This window comes from Sturnira hondurensis, unplaced genomic scaffold (genome assembly GCF_014824575.4).
Source record: "Sturnira hondurensis isolate 20B ecotype Veracruz unplaced genomic scaffold, ASM1482457v3 Scaffold0001221, whole genome shotgun sequence".
Lineage (NCBI taxonomy): Eukaryota > Metazoa > Chordata > Mammalia > Chiroptera > Phyllostomidae > Sturnira > Sturnira hondurensis.
In genome coordinates this window covers 1,573,887-1,590,193 of record NW_028073852.1, presented here as the reverse complement: position 1 = coordinate 1,590,193, position 16,307 = coordinate 1,573,887, and the positions used below count along the sequence as shown (strand labels likewise).

General features: G+C 60.7%; 1 protein-coding gene across 3 annotated transcripts in view; it reads left to right on the top strand.

Annotated features, from left to right (window-relative positions):
• The window catches only part of RNF213 (ring finger protein 213), an 81,247-nt gene that overhangs the window by 12,061 nt on the left and 52,879 nt on the right, over positions 1-16,307 (top strand). The window contains exons 3-15 of one of the 3 annotated variants that reach the window (XM_037068281.1): positions 1,863-2,180; positions 2,244-2,390; positions 2,829-2,951; positions 3,478-3,632; positions 4,307-4,465; positions 4,720-4,922; positions 5,921-6,204; positions 6,810-7,066; positions 8,338-8,535; positions 9,890-10,106; positions 10,811-10,866; positions 11,506-11,659; positions 12,007-12,183. In XM_037068281.1, coding sequence (XP_036924176.1) covers positions 1,863-2,180; positions 2,244-2,390; positions 2,829-2,951; positions 3,478-3,632; positions 4,307-4,465; positions 4,720-4,922; positions 5,921-6,204; positions 6,810-7,066; positions 8,338-8,535; positions 9,890-10,106; positions 10,811-10,866; positions 11,506-11,659; positions 12,007-12,183 — 2,448 coding nt within the window. Of the gene's footprint in view, positions 1-1,862; positions 2,181-2,243; positions 2,391-2,828; positions 2,952-3,477; positions 3,633-4,306; positions 4,466-4,719; positions 4,923-5,920; positions 6,205-6,809; positions 7,067-8,337; positions 8,536-9,889; positions 10,113-10,810; positions 10,867-11,505; positions 11,660-12,006; positions 12,184-16,307 lie in introns of all 3 variants that reach the window. The other 2 variants (XM_037068272.1, XM_037068289.1) reach the window with 2 other exon arrangements.

Here is a 16,307-nt window from a genome sequence, read left to right as displayed (position 1 = left end):
CAGCCAGTTTACCTTCTAGTTCTCTGTGAGCCCAGGCAGAGCCGGATTGCTTGGCTTCAGCCCTGAGTGAAGCACAAGACGGGGCAGAGCCTGCTGCCTGCGCTGCTTCTGTGGCCGTGTGCTGCGTGCACAGCCGTGGGTAGTCACGTGCCTCATGTACACCTGTGTGCAGCGTGTGCTGCCGTGTGCAGTGTGTGCTGTGTGCACAGCCGTGTGTGGCCATGTGCAGGTTTAGGACTGGCTGCTGCGGGCTTCAGGCCAGAGTTGTCAGGCACCTGGGTCTGGGCTGAGGGGCAGGTGCACAGCAACCCGGAGTGTGAGAGGCGCCGAAGGGGGTGGAGGGCCGTGGGGTCTGGGGCGCTCGGTTTGCGTGTGAAAGATGGCCGGCTGTCTGCCCTGGAGAGGGGCTGCCTCCAGGGTCACCAAGGCCCCCAAATGACAAAGCTTCATAAAGACAGAAAATAAAATAGAGATTTAGTGCCTTGGGCCTGGGCAGGAGGAGGGTGGGGCAGCCTGCCTGGTGGTGAGTGGCCCGAACCCAGGCCTGAACCTGGGCTTCTGTTCTGGGAGAGCTGGGAGGCCACGAGGTGGCCTGAGCCCTTGTATACACAGGGCCAAGGAGTCTGCCGGGTTCTCTGGCGATAGTGTCTTCTAGACTTGGCCTGGGCCACCTCCTCCAGGAGGCCTTCCGGGCTGCGGGCTGCCTCTGGTTTCCCAGTGTCCTCGCGTGCCCTTCTCGTGCACTAAAACCGCCTGTTTTCTCTCGCTGCCCCCCCCAGTAACTGGCCTAACGGGGGCGACATGTCTCGACCACTTGCCCCTGTTCCTGGCCCGGTGCTCCAGAACCCTGGGGTGGCCTGTGCTGCTTGGTAGCGGCTGGTCTCGGGCAGCCTCACATTCCCGAGGGGTCCTGGGAAGGGCTGTTGACTGGGGGGTCCCTGCACGCAGTGGTTCGCAACCAGAGTGAATGGAGGGGCTGGGACTGGGCCCCCCCAAGCGCAGATCAGAGCCGGGGGTCCAGGGAGCCAGGCCAGGGTTCCAGGGCGGCCTCGGCAGTGGCACCACCTCTGCCACGCAGAGTCTCCGGGCCCCCACTCGCGCCAAGTGCCCGTCTGCACGTGAATGACCTCTGGAGATCTGGACACCCCGTGCAGGGGGCATGACCGCCCTCAAGCCTCTCTCCACCGCGACGTTGGCGGGCGTCTGTCCTCAGACAGGCCGGTGAGCTGTCCTCAGCGGTGGCTGTGCACCACGCTCATCACCATGGGCAGGTCCCGGGCAGGTTCGGTCAGGAAATCCAGGAGTGAAGAAGGACGAGGCCACCCCGCTCCACACCCAGAGCAGCCCGCGCTCTGCTGGTGCCCCGTCCCTGACAACGCCGCCCGGGCGGTGCGGGTGGCAAGGTCTGAGTCTGCACCAACATTCAGGCGAGTTTCGGTCGCCTGCACTTGGCACACAAACTGATCAGTACTCACTCTGGTGTGTTGCCCTCATGGCGTCCTTGCAAAGTCCCGCCACCCCTGCCTCTCCCAAGCTCTGTTTCCGATTCCGAGGCCGAGAGCGGCTGCCGCCCTTGGGCAGGGGTCTCCTGACGTGCTCCCTCGAGCGAGTGGGGTGCAGCTGCCTCTGTCTCGTCCTGTCCTCTGGTTCAGCCTTGGGGGCGGAACACAGGCGGCCCCCTCAGCTCTGGGCACCGCCGGCTCCTTCCGCGTCTTGACTCTGTTCTTTCTGAGATAAGGGGTGGACAGACGTCAGGGGGTGGGCGCCGCTGAGCTTGGCGTCCTTACGCTATTGAAAGGAAACTGGAGCAAAGCACGGGTGAGAATCGGATGCACCTAAGAAGCGTCTCTTTTTCTGTCTAGAGCAAGAGTAAGATCAGAAGAGAAAGGAGGAAGAGAAAGAACCAGAGCGCTTCTGTTTCCACGGAGCCGGAGTCCTTGTCCCTCTCCCCCTCCATGCCCTGCAGTCTGGATTCGCTGGCAAACCCTGGGTTCCAGGGTGCAGCCCTGCCTCCAAGCCCAGCTCAGCAGGGTGGTCTTCCCAGCCAGCCGAGCGGGTCCCTGGGCATGGACACAGGTGTGGCACCTGGCGGTCGCAGAGGGTCCCTCCCCGGCCCGGCTGCAGGCAGCGCAAAGAGAGCCTCAAAAGGCGAGTCTCCAGGCAGCGTGGCCCCCCAGGGTCCCACTGGTGGAGGTGCCCTTCCAGGAGGGGAGGGCCGGGAGGGGGCCGGCCCCGGCCCCGCCCCCACCCCCGAGGCCACTGAGGGTGGTCCTGGGAAGGAAGCCACCGCCGGGGAGCTCCCACCACCTGAGTCGGACGGCGCCCACTCTGAGCCCAGGAGAGAACCTCGGGCCACGCCAGGGCAGCCGGCTGCAGCCCCCACCTCTGGGGTGAGTCCTGGGGGGGTGGTGGCCAGGGCTGGCCTGCCAAGTCCTGGACGCCTTGCTGTGTGGCACTGCTCTGACGTCACCGGCCTGTCTGGGGAGGGAGTCTGTCCCCCGGGACTTGTTCCCCGGGGATGGGGCTGCAGGGGGGGGGGGGGCTGACCCTCATGTCACCAAGTCCTGGTCTCCCTGTTTATTTGTTGCCTTGGCCTTGATGTTGTGGGGGTTTTATTTATTTATTTTAGAGAGGGGGAAAGGGAGGGAGAGAGAAAGGGAGAGAAACATCCATCGGCTGCCTCCTGTACGCACCCCGACCTGGGTCTGAACCCACCACCCAGGCCTGCACCCCAACCGGGAATCAAACCGGAGACCCTCCACTCTGTGGGACAGCACCTGCCCTGTGGAGCCCCACCCGTCAGGGCTTGGGGTCTCTATTTCTTCCAGGCTATCGAAGCCACAGCCAAGGCAGGGGATCCAGAGAAGGGGGCCAAGAAAAAAGTTCAAAATGAGACTCAGAAATCGAAACCGCCACCCGCAAGCGTCCCCGTTTCCTGGGAGCACCACCAGGTACAGTGTCACCCTGTGGAGGGCATCCGTGCACTTGCCATCTGTCCCGAGGTCCCCACTCCTCCTGCAGCTTGTCCTTCATTCGGCTGATTCACCAAATGCGGGTGAGGTGCTGGGGTGGACCTGCAAACGGGCCCCGTCCCTGCCTCCTGAGCTCACAATGCAGAGGGGACAGGGACGTGCCGTGGCCCAGGGCTGAGGCTGGGGGCCCTGGAGGTGCTGGCCAGGGAGCCCGGCTGGGCCAGGCCTCTCCGAGGAGGGGTTGCTGTCATGGACACATGGGTGGGTGAGAGGCGAGCCACAGGGTGACGTGGGGACGTGTCCCTGGCAGAGACTGGCATATGCAGGGGCCCGAGGAAGAGTGTGGTGGCGTCTCGGGGACCCGCAGGAAGCCGGGGCCAGGAGCTGTGAGGGGAGGGGTTTGGGGGGCGAGGCATCCTTGGTGTCCGTGGTGGGTGCCCCAGACTGCTGGGCACACTTACTTGGAAGCTAGTGTTAGAGGTTGGGGTTTGGTTACTTGACCTAGGAGACTGAAACCAAGGGCAAGACCGCAGTTTCTGGAGAGAAAACCAAGCCACAAGCCGCGAAGAAGGCAGCAGGAGCTTCTGGGCAGGATGTGGCTCCTGCGAAGGAGAAGGTGCCGAAGGACCAGAAAGCCGAAGGGCGGGGAGTGTCGGAGAGGTAGGGTGCGTGCGGTGGGGGACAGGAGTGCAGGGGACAGGGGTGGCCTCCCCGGCCCCGCCCCACCCCATGGAGGGGATTCCCAGAGGGAGGAGGGCCGCCCGCCCCAATTTCTTGCCTGGATTAAGTTCTCAGCCATGTAGTCCTAGGGACACAGAGGGAGCAAGGACCCTGTAGGACTCGGGGGCAGGCGGACACGAGTCAGTGTCCCCGCCCCGTGCCTACCCCTGTAGAGGAGGAGACAAGAGGACCCACACGGGGGGGCAGTATGTGCAAGGGTTGGTGCTCTGGGTTGTTGCTGGGTGCGTGTTAATGTGCAGCGTGGACTGGGAGTGTGTGAAGGCATGGACGTGTACACACATGCACATGTTTGTGTGTGGCCACTTCTCTGCACACACGTGTGTTCATGTGTTACCAAGTACATGGTGTGTACTCCTGTGTGTGCATGTATTTGTGCAAATATGCATAGCAGTGGGCATGCTTGTGCATGTGGCCGCATGGGTGTGTGATTAGGCGTGTTCTTGTGTGGTGCATGTTTGTGCAGACGGGAGTTGTGTGCACATTTGCCCAGGCATGTGTCTGTATGTGTGTGACCGAGTGTGTGAGTTTGTGTGCATGCACAGGTGGGTAGACAGACCCAGGTGTGACCCTCGTGTCCTGGTGATGTCCCGCAGCCCCCTGAGCCCCGGGGAAGGGGTCACAGTGTTCTTCCATGCCATCATTTCCAAACACTTCGACTTCCAGCCCGGCCACCACCGGGTGATCGTCCGAGGGGGCGAGGAACTCGGGGAGCCAAGGTGGCGCCGTGACGTCTGTGAGATGCACTGCATCAGGTGAGCACGTCCCCGGGCTGGGGGGGCGCCCCGCCTTTGAGATCAACTGGCACGATTCCCTGCAGCGAGGCTGACGATGACCCCCTTAGAGTTTCGGAATATGAACATTTCAAACGCAGTTGTCGCGCGTCCCCATGGGGATGTCCCGCAGTCAGCGTGGAGTCGTGGCTCCTGGTCTGTAGTCCGTGTGCGTTTGCAACCGGAAGCTTCCGAGAGGGCTTCTCCACAACCGGTGGTGTCCTGCTCGTTCACAGGGACTTGGAGGCTCACGGGTACCTCGTGGAAGGCAGCACTGTCATCTCTAAGCAGCACCTGGACAAACCCATCCCGTACAAGTACGTGGTCGACCGTGGTAAGGACTCCGTGGAGTATGAGTTCATCCTTGAAAACCAAAAGAAGGAAAACGTGCACATCGACCGCTGCCTGCGCGTGAAACCCAAGCTGCTGGGTGCAGGAGGTGAGTCACGGCGTGCTGCGGCCGCAGCGCACATGCAGGGCCGGCTGCCTGGGGCTGGTGTGTCTCTGGAGAGCCCGGGCTCCGTCGGCCCATGTGGGTCCTCTCTGCTGGGCACTGGCTGCACCCCAGCTCCAAGAACAGAAAACCTGAGTGTGCAAGCATGTTCTCACCACGCTCACGTGCGAGAGGAAATGAGGGGCAGGGTTTGTAATGAAGGAACAACCGAAGTGAAGCTGTAGGAGGCCGGGGGGCCGGGGGGCCAGGTGGCAGTGGGGGTGGTGGGGGCAGGAGCGGTGGGCAGGGCAGGGCAAGAGGAGGGGAGTGGCGCTTCCGGCAGATTTCCAGGTGGCGCCTGGGGTGGAGACATTGGCAAAGCTGGGGGGCCACTCGCCGTCCCCCTCGGCTGCTTTCTGTTCCTCGCTCTGTTCCCTGTTTTGTCTTCTCCTTGTTTTTCTTTGCTCTACTTTACACTCAGTGCACACAGCCGTGTCTGCATCTGCGTGCGTCTGTGCCAGCCTGGGCGGAGGGCTGCCTCTTGCGAGTGTCACCTGTGCTGTCTGTCCTTCCAGGGTGGGCAGCGTCATGGCTCCCAGCAGGAGGGCAGAGGCACTTGCACTAAGCAACCTGGGAGTGGCGCTCACTCACGTGTGAGTCACACAGTCTCTGTGTAAAACATCCACCCTTCCAGCAACCATTCTCTAAGGCACTTGTGCACCACACTTGCTGCACCATTGCGGTCTCCAGGTCCTTTCTGGGCAGTGGAATCGTGTGACCCGAGCGTCACCCAGCCGTGCTCCCTGACTAGCCATGACGCCCGAGCTCACCCCGCGGGCACCTGCCCGATGCGCCTCGCCCACCTTCCCCTGACCCCAGTTCTCGGGCATCTTCCTCCCTTCCCTGCCTCGGTCTCCTTGTTCTGTTCCCGAGGCTTGAGCGCAGCCTTCCAGGGCACAGTGTCCAGGTTGGGTGAGGTGTGACGCCCTTCCTCTCCTCCCTAGGCTGGCATCAGTACGATGACATTGTTTGCAAGAAGCCACAAGGGTGGGTACAGAAATTGGTGGATCTAGTCACGGACCAGACCAGGAAAGACGTGGTGAGAGGGAAGAAGATCGCCACCGGCGTGATGCTGAACAGCCTCTTCGGTGTCCTCAAGCCCTGGAGTGCCGCCAACCTGAGCAGCTTTTTCACCCAGTTCCGCCAGTTTTACTCCGTCGTCCACGCGCCCGTGATCCACGAAGCAGGGGAGCGGCCCTGGAGCTCCTTGCAGTACAAGGAGGGGCAGGTATCCGGCTGGGGGTGGTCGCAGCCCCTCCCTTCTGCACCCTCCCGGCCGCCGGCGTCACCGCCTCCTCGGGGCCAGTTGACCACTGGACTCAGCGGGACAGATGGGACAGGCGGACCTCCCACCCCTTTTCTCCAAATACCTCCTCTTGAGAATGCCTTGTTCCCCCCATTTTCTTCCTCCTCCCACCACTGGTCCCACCCCTCACCTGGCTGGCAGGCAGAGGAGAAAGGGGTGGGACCCCCTCACTGGGTCTGCACCTGGACTGCAGTGAGGCCTGGGCAGTTTGGAGACACCTACAGTTTGTGGGCCAGGTCTAGGAAGGCCGTTGGGCCTTCAGAAGCATCCGCAGCCCCCACCTGAAAGCCCCTCCACCATGCCAGGGTCTCTGGAAGGCATTATTGGTGGTGGCCCCCAAAGGTCCACAGGAGGGGCGTGGTCAGGGATTAGCAGGGAGGCAGTTCAGTGGGTGACCCCTTCACAGAGCTGTCCCTGCCCCGAAAGGATGTGGGCCTTCTGCCCAGGTGACCTGGGACTCAGGGCAGTGATGGGACAGTGTGGATGGATTCAGCACCTGGTTCCGTGTCCCCTCTCCCCCGTGTCAGGTGCAGGAAGACCTGTGGGAGCATCTGAAAACCAGAGCAATGGCGTTCCTGCACAGGAGCGGGGACCCTCTGCCGGCGGACTTCCCGGTACAGAGCAGGTTGAGGATGGGCCTCGTCGTCCTGTGCTTGGTCCTAGAATTCAAGCTTCCCGCATTTCCGCACGACCTGTCCTTGCTGTGTGACCTCCTGTGCTGTGATGACTTTTCCCCCGAGGACTTCCATGCTGACCTAAGCCACATCTCAGAAACACCTCAGAGGTAGTGTGTGTGAGAGAGAGAGAGACGGGAGTGGGCGAAGGTTTCATGGTCGTTCTGATGGTTTCCATTCAATGATGGAGCCGGTGCTGCTCACGGCATGGATGGGGGTGGGTGGGAAGTAAACGCCACCCAGGCCGCCTGCCAAGGCACTGCCGTCACGTGAGCACTGTCCCTCAGCCCGGCAATCTTTGCCCCACCCCACCTCACGGCACGCGCACGCCGATGGCTGGATTCTGCGGCACGCCCCAAAATACATCTTTGACCGATCTGACCGACACCATTGGTATTCTTTTGATTCGTGTGCACCAGACAGCTGTTATTGTGTTGGCTATGGTCCCTTTTTTTATTTGACCTTCTAATGCAGAAAGGGGTGAGTGCCCCTGAAAATTCACGGGGCGCACCGGCCAGAAAGTGCCACCCCAGCCTGGTCCCGAGCACATATTCGGGTTTTACCGCATAACCCACCGAACGTGCTGCTTCCGAGATGCCGCGCCTGTGCCACGCTGCAGCCCCGGACACTTGTACAGATGGCCTGGGCCCCCACCCCTCGGCCTCTATCTGCCGCCTCCGTGTTTAGGAGATTGGGGGGCGTGGGCTGGCCCAGGAGCGTCCACGTAGGAAGGTTGTGGCTATGTGGAGAAGAAGCTCACCTCTTCCTGGTGAGGGGGGCCCTCCTCAGCGCCCCACCGGTGACCCCAGCATCTTCCTGTTGTGTTTTTGGCGGCTGTTTGAAGTGAACTTCAGGGCAATAGTAGGCGGCCGGACCCCGAGCAGGGGGTCTCCTCGGGGGCACCTGCCACTGGGTTTTGTGAGTTTGCAGCCCCTCCTTGCTGGTCGCTGTTTCCACCGGGAGGAGGGGCCATGGCCAACACTTGGCATCGCCATGTTCTAGGGAAATACCACACCCTTTTGTAGGCTGCTCTCTTATATCTGAGAGGTTGCTTTCCTGTGGCCTCACTGCCATCAGACTCCCTGGGGTCACAGGCCCGCTGGCATGGGCCGCCCCAGCCTCAGTTTCTTCTACTGTCAAGGATGATGGGACCATTGTCCTTGGGGGTTCATGGCGGGGCTCTTTACTGCCCGAGGCTTTGGTGGGTGAGGCCAAGTACACCCTGTGTCCCACTCGACCCCATTCCTCCCCGGGCCAGGCACTCAGTGGTCAGACGAGGTGCTCCTGTCTGCTCCCCGAGAGGGGCTGGCCCTGCCCTGGGGGGATGTCAGACCCCTCCGGCCATCCTCGGCTCACTGCAGGGTCTCTGGTCCTTTTCCAGGTGGCAAGAGGCCCTGACAGAGCTGTGCCGCAGGAGCGTGGCCCACGGGGACAACCTCTGGGTGGGCGTCCTGCCCGTGTTCCACCGCTTCACGGAGGGGTCGGCTCCCAGAGGGGACTCCGGGCTTCAGCAGGAGGTCACCTGGGCGGCCCTCAAAGGAATCCCTTTCAAGGAGTTTCGGGAAAAGACAAGAGACTGGTAAGTTGGGGAACCCTGCTTCTGCACGTCAGTTTCGGCAGACTGCCGTGGGGACACGAGGGATGTGTCTCTCCTCGTAAAATGACTTCTTGACAAGATCTTAAACATACGAGGCATACAAAGAAAAATACGAAAGTGGTCCATCGAAAGTCTTGCAGTGGTGAAGTGCCCACCTTTTAGAGAGGACGTGGAAGGCAGAATCCCTCGGAGAAAGTGGTAACCCCAACTGAAGTGCAAACATTAAATCAAAACCGAAGAACACGTAAATGCGAATTAAGTACAAAGCGGTGAATACCAGCGCTCCTCTCCACGCTGGGCCCCACACACGTGTGGAGCCTTCTATCGGGAGGCCCGCTGGTACACGCCCTGCCCCGCCCACTGGGGGGCTGGCCTGCAGGGCAGGGGTGTCAAACCGGCGTCCTTGCTTCTTCGCTGCTATTGGAAGGCGCCTGTTGGAGTGAGGCCCAGCTGCGGTCATGGATGTAATTCCTGGTGTTGTAAACGCATTCCCCGAAGCCAGCGCGCGGACCCGCCTCCGTGCGTGTTGACGGACGAGAGGGTCGGACAGACGCATGCGTACCGGAGAAAGAGGGCGGGGCTGCGGCCGCGCCGCGCGGTGGCCGCACCCGGAGGCCGGCAGCACTTCCGTGTGGGATGCAAGCCGGTCCCACTCCGAGGGACACCGCAGAGAGCAGATCCCAGACGCCGTTGCCCGGCTAAGGAGCCACCGGCTGCAGGGCAGCGCGCACTGCTGCAGTTGCCCCCGGGGAGCAGAACACGAGTGCGTCCAGGCAGTGCCTGGACACAGCGTGGCGACAGTGCCCGATGGCCGTGACGCCCCCAGTGGAGCTGGCAGATGCTGAACCCTTAGCGGGCTCTTCCTCCTGCGAATGTGCGCATAACGTGCAGTGCACCGCCTCCACCACTTCAAGCGCATGGCTCGGTGGCGTTGAGCTCATTCACGTTGCTCTGCGGCCATCACCCCATCCCTTGTCGTTGTCCCCAAGCTGAACCTCTGTCCCCATGACACACTCCCTCCCCACCCCTCCCTGGGCCCCTGGTTGGCCCTCTCCTCTCTGTCCCTATGGGTGTGACCCCCCAGGTCCTCCACCCACATAGGAGGGACACACGGGATTGTCCTTTTCTGTCTGAATGTTTCACTCGGCCCAATGTCCTCAAGGTCCCTCCAATGACATATAAAATTCTTATATGTCATTGTTCGATTGTCCTTTGATTCACTACTTAGCATTTAAATGGTCTTAACAGCCTGAACACTCTACCTCACCCCTAATGCAGTTTGATGTCCCCGAGTCTGTGTGACTGATGTCACTGTCCTTTTGTGGTTCCCCCCCAGGGAGAAGTTACTGCGTCTGATGCGGGAGAAGAAGCACCTGCTGGACCTGGACGTGCACCTGTTCCGCTCCTGGTTCAGTTTGCTGCCCCTGAACACCCTGGTGCCCTACCTGCAAGAATTCACCGACTGCTTGAGTCACTCTCCGGCCCACGTCCTAGACTGTCTGCTAGGGACCTTCCACCGTCTTCAAGGACTGAAGGAAATCTCCAACAGGAACGTGGAGGTTGGTCGCCTGCAGGAGGCACTTGAGTCCTTGCTCGGCAACGGCGCACAGGCGGTGGGGTGGAGGGCCCTTGGAGCCGTGGGCTGGGAGGGGCCTGCTGCACCGCAGTGACACCCGGGCCAGTCGTCTGCGTGGCTGTGCGAGGCGGGGGCAGAGGCCACCCCCGGGGCTGGCACACCCGCACTTCCCAGCGGCTCCCCCATTTTGGGGGTGGCAATAGTGGTATCGTTTTAGTCCATTTTATTGTTTTTTGTTCTTTAATTATTGCTTTTACCTTTTTTTTCAATGAACATTTGAGGCTAATTTGTTAAAAATACTTTATTCATTTATCTTTAGAGGGGAAGGGAAGGAGAGAGGGAGAGAAACATCAGTGTGTGGTTGCCTCTCCTGAGTCCCCTGCCGGGAACTGGCCCACAACCCAGGCATGTGCCCCAACTGGGAATCGAACTGTGATTCTTTGGTTTGCAGGCCCGCGCTCAGTCCACTGAGCTATACCAGCCAGGCTGCTTTTACTTTTTTTTGTTTTTCTTTTTTTTCTTTTGTTTTTTTGATGGTGTAATTTTAAACCCCGAGTTTTATTCCTGGAGGATGTAAGTGTAGTATTGAGCCCTGTGCAGCGCACTTGTAGGAAGTGGGGAAGGGATGGCGGTCTGCGTAGCTCACCGGGCCCTGCTCCCCTCCCCCCGCCCCCACCCTAGGATGTCAAGAACACCCTGAAAATGCTGCTGCACCTCCTGGACATGTTTCAGGGCAAGTAAGTAGAAGAGTGAAACGGGGCCTCCCCGGCCCGGGGCCGTCCCTCACTGGGTGGCTGTCCTCACTGGGTGGCTGTGTCCTGCGTTGGCTGCCCTCACCGGCAGGTCACCGGTCAGTGTGCACCCCTCTTCCTTCTTTGCGCGAGTGAGGTGGCCATCCTGCGTTGTAAGGGAAGTGATAGCCAGGGAAGGTGCTCCAGGGCAGCCAGGGCTGCTGGGGTTTCGGGTCCCTCCCCCTCGGGTTTCTCCATGGCCACGGTCGCACTGTGCACCGTGCAGGGTCCGCTGGCGTTTCTTCCTGTGAGGGCCCTCTGGGGGTCTCCCAGAACTGTTTTCAAACTCACGTGCCATGCAGTGTTGTAATACACCCCCAGCCGTTTTCTAAGCAAGGGGATTTCCTTGGAATCGTTCGACTTGTTTTTTTTAAAACAGTTCAGACCAGGGAGGGGCCCAAAATGGTGTTTGCTTTTCCCCTCAGTCACGAGTTCCAGACAGACTGAATTTCCTGCAGTCACCCTGAGGCGTCAGATACATGCCTTACCTGGCCGTGTGTTGAAGGGAGGGCACCTGTGGGGGGCGCTGTCCTCTCGGGTCTCCCGGGCCACCTCAGCGGCGTGTCCTCCCTCTCTGTGGGCCAGCATCCTGGAGAAGCCTTCGGCCCCGTCCTACCCGACCGTGTGCCTGAAGCTGCACGAGACTGTCTGCAGACTCTCCAGAGACCACGTGTTGTATGAGCTGCCGGCTTTGTCTGCGGAGATCGTGTGCGCAGTTGTCGCGCTGAAGCCTCTGGCGGTGAGCAGAGTGCACCCCCTACGTCACGCTCAGGGAAGGGACGAGCCTCGATTCCAAAAGGAGGGCGGCGAGTTCTCGGATGGCGGGGGTGACGCAGGGTGGCCGGCCCCGTCATCTGAGGTCGCTGGTGCCTGGCCAACACCGGCTCTGTTCTGCGCCTCCAGGAGGTTGCGGCAAACCCACGGGCCTTGTCCCCTGGGGTCTCACGCTGGAGGGAGTGAGGAGGTTGGTGCAGAACATCAGGTGGCTGGGCAAGGACAGAGCAGAGCAGACGGAAGAAGGTCCCGCCCGCACGCGGGGGGCACAGTACTAGAGTGATGAACACTCTCTCTCCCCTTGGGTAACAGGATTCAGCGGAGAGGAAGGGCGGTAAAACCGGGCAGAGCTCAGTGAGGACCGCCGTCCAGACCACCCTCAGCACTACGAAATCGTGGCTTCAGGAAATCTTTAGTAAGAGCATGTTCCAGAGCTCACCTGCCTCTGCTTTCACCAAGGTCACGTTCACGTACAAGCAGGAGGTGCAGGTGAGCTGGGCCGCAGCACAGAGCCTGAGGGCTGGGTCTGCACAGGGACGTGACACGGGGGGCCGTGCCTGCATCCCGAGGGTGGGGAGCTCAGCTGGGTATCGGGCACCACTGGCCGGACCTGGGCTTCCGGGCCCTGCCACTCCCCAGCGGCGTGAGGCAGACCTTGTCAGGAAGGTGGTCCAGGGCAGCGACTTGCATGGGGCGTTTTGGGGTCTGATTCAGCACTGAGGTTACGAGTCAAGTTTATGATGTTGGTTGTGGAAGAAATGGTGAAAGCAGGAAGTACTTGAAGGGGAAGCGGGGCAGAACAGCATCTGAATGTGAGGGAGAGAGGAAGCAGCCCCCCGCAAGGTAGGACTCGGAAGGGTTTCCAGAAAGACAGGCGTCGAATGGAATCGCCCACTAAGGAGGAGGGGGACGGACCAGGGCGGCTGGCGGCAGTGCCTTGGGCATGAGCCCCAGGTACCTGCCAGCCAAGAAGCTCTCCCACACCTGTTGGGTTTTAGGCGGCTCTGTCTTCTTCCCGTGTCCTAGGGGTTGCCCCGGTTAGACCTCCTGTGCTCCCAGGGTGCTGGGGGAGAGTGCAACCCATGTAATGACGTTTACCCTTCCTGCGAGGTTTCCCTCAGTCTTGTGCCCGTGGAACAGGGCACCTCTGGCTTTGTGGTCTGGGTCTGGATCGCAGTTGCCCACATGTCCCGTTTCTGTCGAGCGAGGCCTGTTTCCCTTGTTCCAGAAAAACCAGCAGGGTGAGGGCCACACAGGCATCACTGGCTAGGAAAACCAGCAGACGAAGGTCACGGTCACTTGAGGTGACGCTGTTTTCCTGACTGGCTGCTCATTTGACCGGGGTGGCGCAGCGGGTGGGAGACGCAAGGTGGGTGGGAGTCACGTGCCCACCACAGGAACCGGTTCCACGCTCGCTTTACAGACCAGCCTGAGGCTGCTTCTTCCTGCGTCTACTGTGAGCCGCTCCTGAGCGTGCGGCTCACCACTGAGTTTCAGACTTTTCCTGGCCTCTTCACAGGACCAGGCATCTAGGTCAGTGTCTGCTTTCCGTTAAGATAGAAAACGCCTGCGAGTAGAGACCCCCGGCAAAGAACAGACTAGAACCTGGGCCTGGGAAGACAGCTGTGGACTCCGACTTGTACTTTCGGTGAAAGGATCGTGAGGCCCCTGACTGTGGGGCGAGCGTTCGGGCCTGCAGACGGAGCGGCCGCCCCGACAGAGGGGTCGGGTGGTTCCGCGTCCTTTCCGGGTTCCCGACGGTGTCCACCTGCAAGCCTGCTGGAAGCGCACACGGCTGCTGGCCCCCTGACGTGAGAGAGTGATTCCCAGTCAGATGCCGTGTGGGTGGTGAACTGACATGAACGATGTCAGTTTGTGTCATTTAATTTAAATGTCCTTGAGCGTCCACACTGGGGCAGGTGCTGCTGTTGTCCCCGTTCTACAAAGGAGGTACCCAAGGTTTGGGGGGACGCAGGCCGAGCCACCCCGAGAACAGGCCCCTCACCTTCAGCCTCAGCAAAGTGGGCAGCTGACCCTGCCCGCATTCCTGAAGACCCCCAGCTCCGGGCTGCTGTCTTGGAGCTTGAGACAAGCCCCCCCAACCGAGGGCCCTCTGACCTTCCCGGGCTGGCCGCCTTCCAGGGTCACTTCAGAAGCACAACCACAGCCTCTCCCAGCAGAGGCTGCACGAACAGGGGCTGATGACCCCCACATGTCGGTGGCCCACGTTGAGAGGCAAAGGGCCTCGATCCCAGTCCTCGGAGCCCCGGACCGGACGCCCAACGCTCGATCTGAGAGCCGAGAAGCCGGAAGTTTGATTGTCGGTGCTCACACAGGTGTAGCGATGCTCGGCGCTCCTATGAGTGTGCAAGACACACATGAACACTGGGTTCGGTGCTGCTGGAAGCCGGGTTCTCCTTGCCGTGCAGGAGGGAGTGTGGGCGAGGGCAGGCAGGAGGACTCGGGGTCAGAAGGAGCCCAGGTAGCAGTGTGAACGTGTGACCCAGGTCCCTGCAGCCTCGCTCGCCGTCGTCCGTGTCCGGAAAGAGCCGGGTGCCAGCAGGGGGCGAGGGGGAGAAACGGGTGGGGCACGCACTTGGTGGGATGCTCGCAGCTGTAAAAAAAGGGACTCGCACCTTCTGTGACGACAGGGACGGGCTGGAGGGTGTTACGTGGAGTGAAATATGTCAGAAAGACGAGTGCTGCGTGATCTCACTCGTACGCGGAATCTCATGAGCAAAATCAACAAACACGCTCAGATGCCCAGAACAGAGCGACAGGTGTGTGGGAGGGATCGGGGGGGCTGGGGGTGCGAGGCGAGGCGATCAAGCCGTGCCAATCGGTAGCAGAGCAGCCTCGGAGATGCAGACCAACAGTGTCATGACAATAGTGGGTGGGGCCGGAGCAGCCGGGGGTGGGTGGGGTGGACCACACTGTCCCGGCGCGGGATAGTCTGACCACTTCGCTGTGCATTTGAAATCAGTATAGAATAATAATAATAAATGTAAACTGGAATTGAAAAAAAATTTTTAAGTTAAAAAAAAAAGCCACCGTTCCCATCTCCGTCCACTGAGCAGGCCTGGAAATGTGGCCCGGGTCCAAGAGCCCCCCTTGGCGCCCAGAGAGCCCGCCACAGATTTCGAGGACCGTCCCCACTGACAGACCCAAGCTCTGGGACGGGGCCTCCGACTCTGGCAGGCGACATGCGAGGCCAGCTCGAAACGTCCCTCACTGTCGGACAGTGAGACGCACGGTGACATGTCACCAGGAAGCAGGACCAAGGCTGCTTGCTTTCCTGGCCGGGATCCTGGGGTTTCTCGGGATGCGGTGGGCCGTCGGGCACAGTCTGCGTTTCAGGTCCTGAGAACCTGTCCCTGCCGGCGTCCCAGCCTGAGAGCCAGCCCTCGACCGCAGCAGACGGGAGCACAAGGGAGACTGTCCACACTAGTGTTCCTGCCGATCCGAACTGCCCCTCACTTTTTAAATAAAGCAAGCAGAAGCTAGCCTGGAGAGGGGACCCCAGCAGCCACACCTAGGACAAATGAGTACCAACGTCAGTGACACTTCAGATGTGTTAACAGGAAAAAAGGTGGAAGGAGAAAAGAGAAAAAGCCCTTTTTTTCACTTTTGAAATTTCACACAAGAAAGCTGACCAATGAATGCCGGAGAAGCAGTTCGCCGCAGGGCCAGCCCTATGGTGGCCGAGGCAGGCACGGCCCCCACCTGAGTGCTGGGACCCGTGGTGAGAACGCCAGGCAGCGGGAGCCGCAGAGCTCCCTCCGCAGGCCGCATGTTGAGGGGGCGCAGAAAAGAGCTGGTTAGAAAGGAGAAACGGAGATCTGGCCGAGGACACGTGGGCAGGGGGTAGACCTGTCCCCCAGGCCTCTTGGCATCAGGCCCCGAGGGCCGCAGCCACCTCGAGGTGGGACAGGAGTCTCGGGGCCGTGCCGACGTCTCGCCCTGCCCGACCCACAGAAGGTGCATTTTCAGCGTGGCTCAAGCCACTGAGAACAAGTTTAATCTGAATCGAATCGTGGGAGAATTGGGAGCCGCGACTGCGTGAGGGATGGTCTCCGCATCGGCTGGCCTGAAGTTCTCAGAACTGCAACCATTGCTCACAAAGGAAGGCCAGAGAGAATGTTACTGGAGAAAGGCGTGATGGCAAACGCAGTGCCTGTCCCCAGGTCGCACCCTGGACCCAAAGAGTCGGGACAGCCGACAACGGGAGGGCTGGGGACAGGGTCCTAGAGGACAGTGTCAGTCCCACGTGACACTCACTGTGCTGTGTGGGAGGTGGGCCACGTGGCAGGGGCACCTTGCCACGTATTCAGGGGCCGACGGTGATGGCATCGGCGGCTTACCTTCTGGGGGCAGGGGAAGCACTTGGAGGGGAACTGAAGACGGAGAAAGTCATGTTCAAGGTTAATGTCTGGGAATCTGATGGAGGTACCGGGGCTTCTTGTCACCCTTGTAAGTTTGACATTTTCGAAAACAAAACATTGGAGGGAAATTCTTCCCCAATACAGAGCAGTTACACAGTCAGGGCCCTGTGTTTCGGGGGCTAAGGTGGGGGCCCCGACTCCCACTGGCAGGTCTCAGTGGCAGCAGCCAGG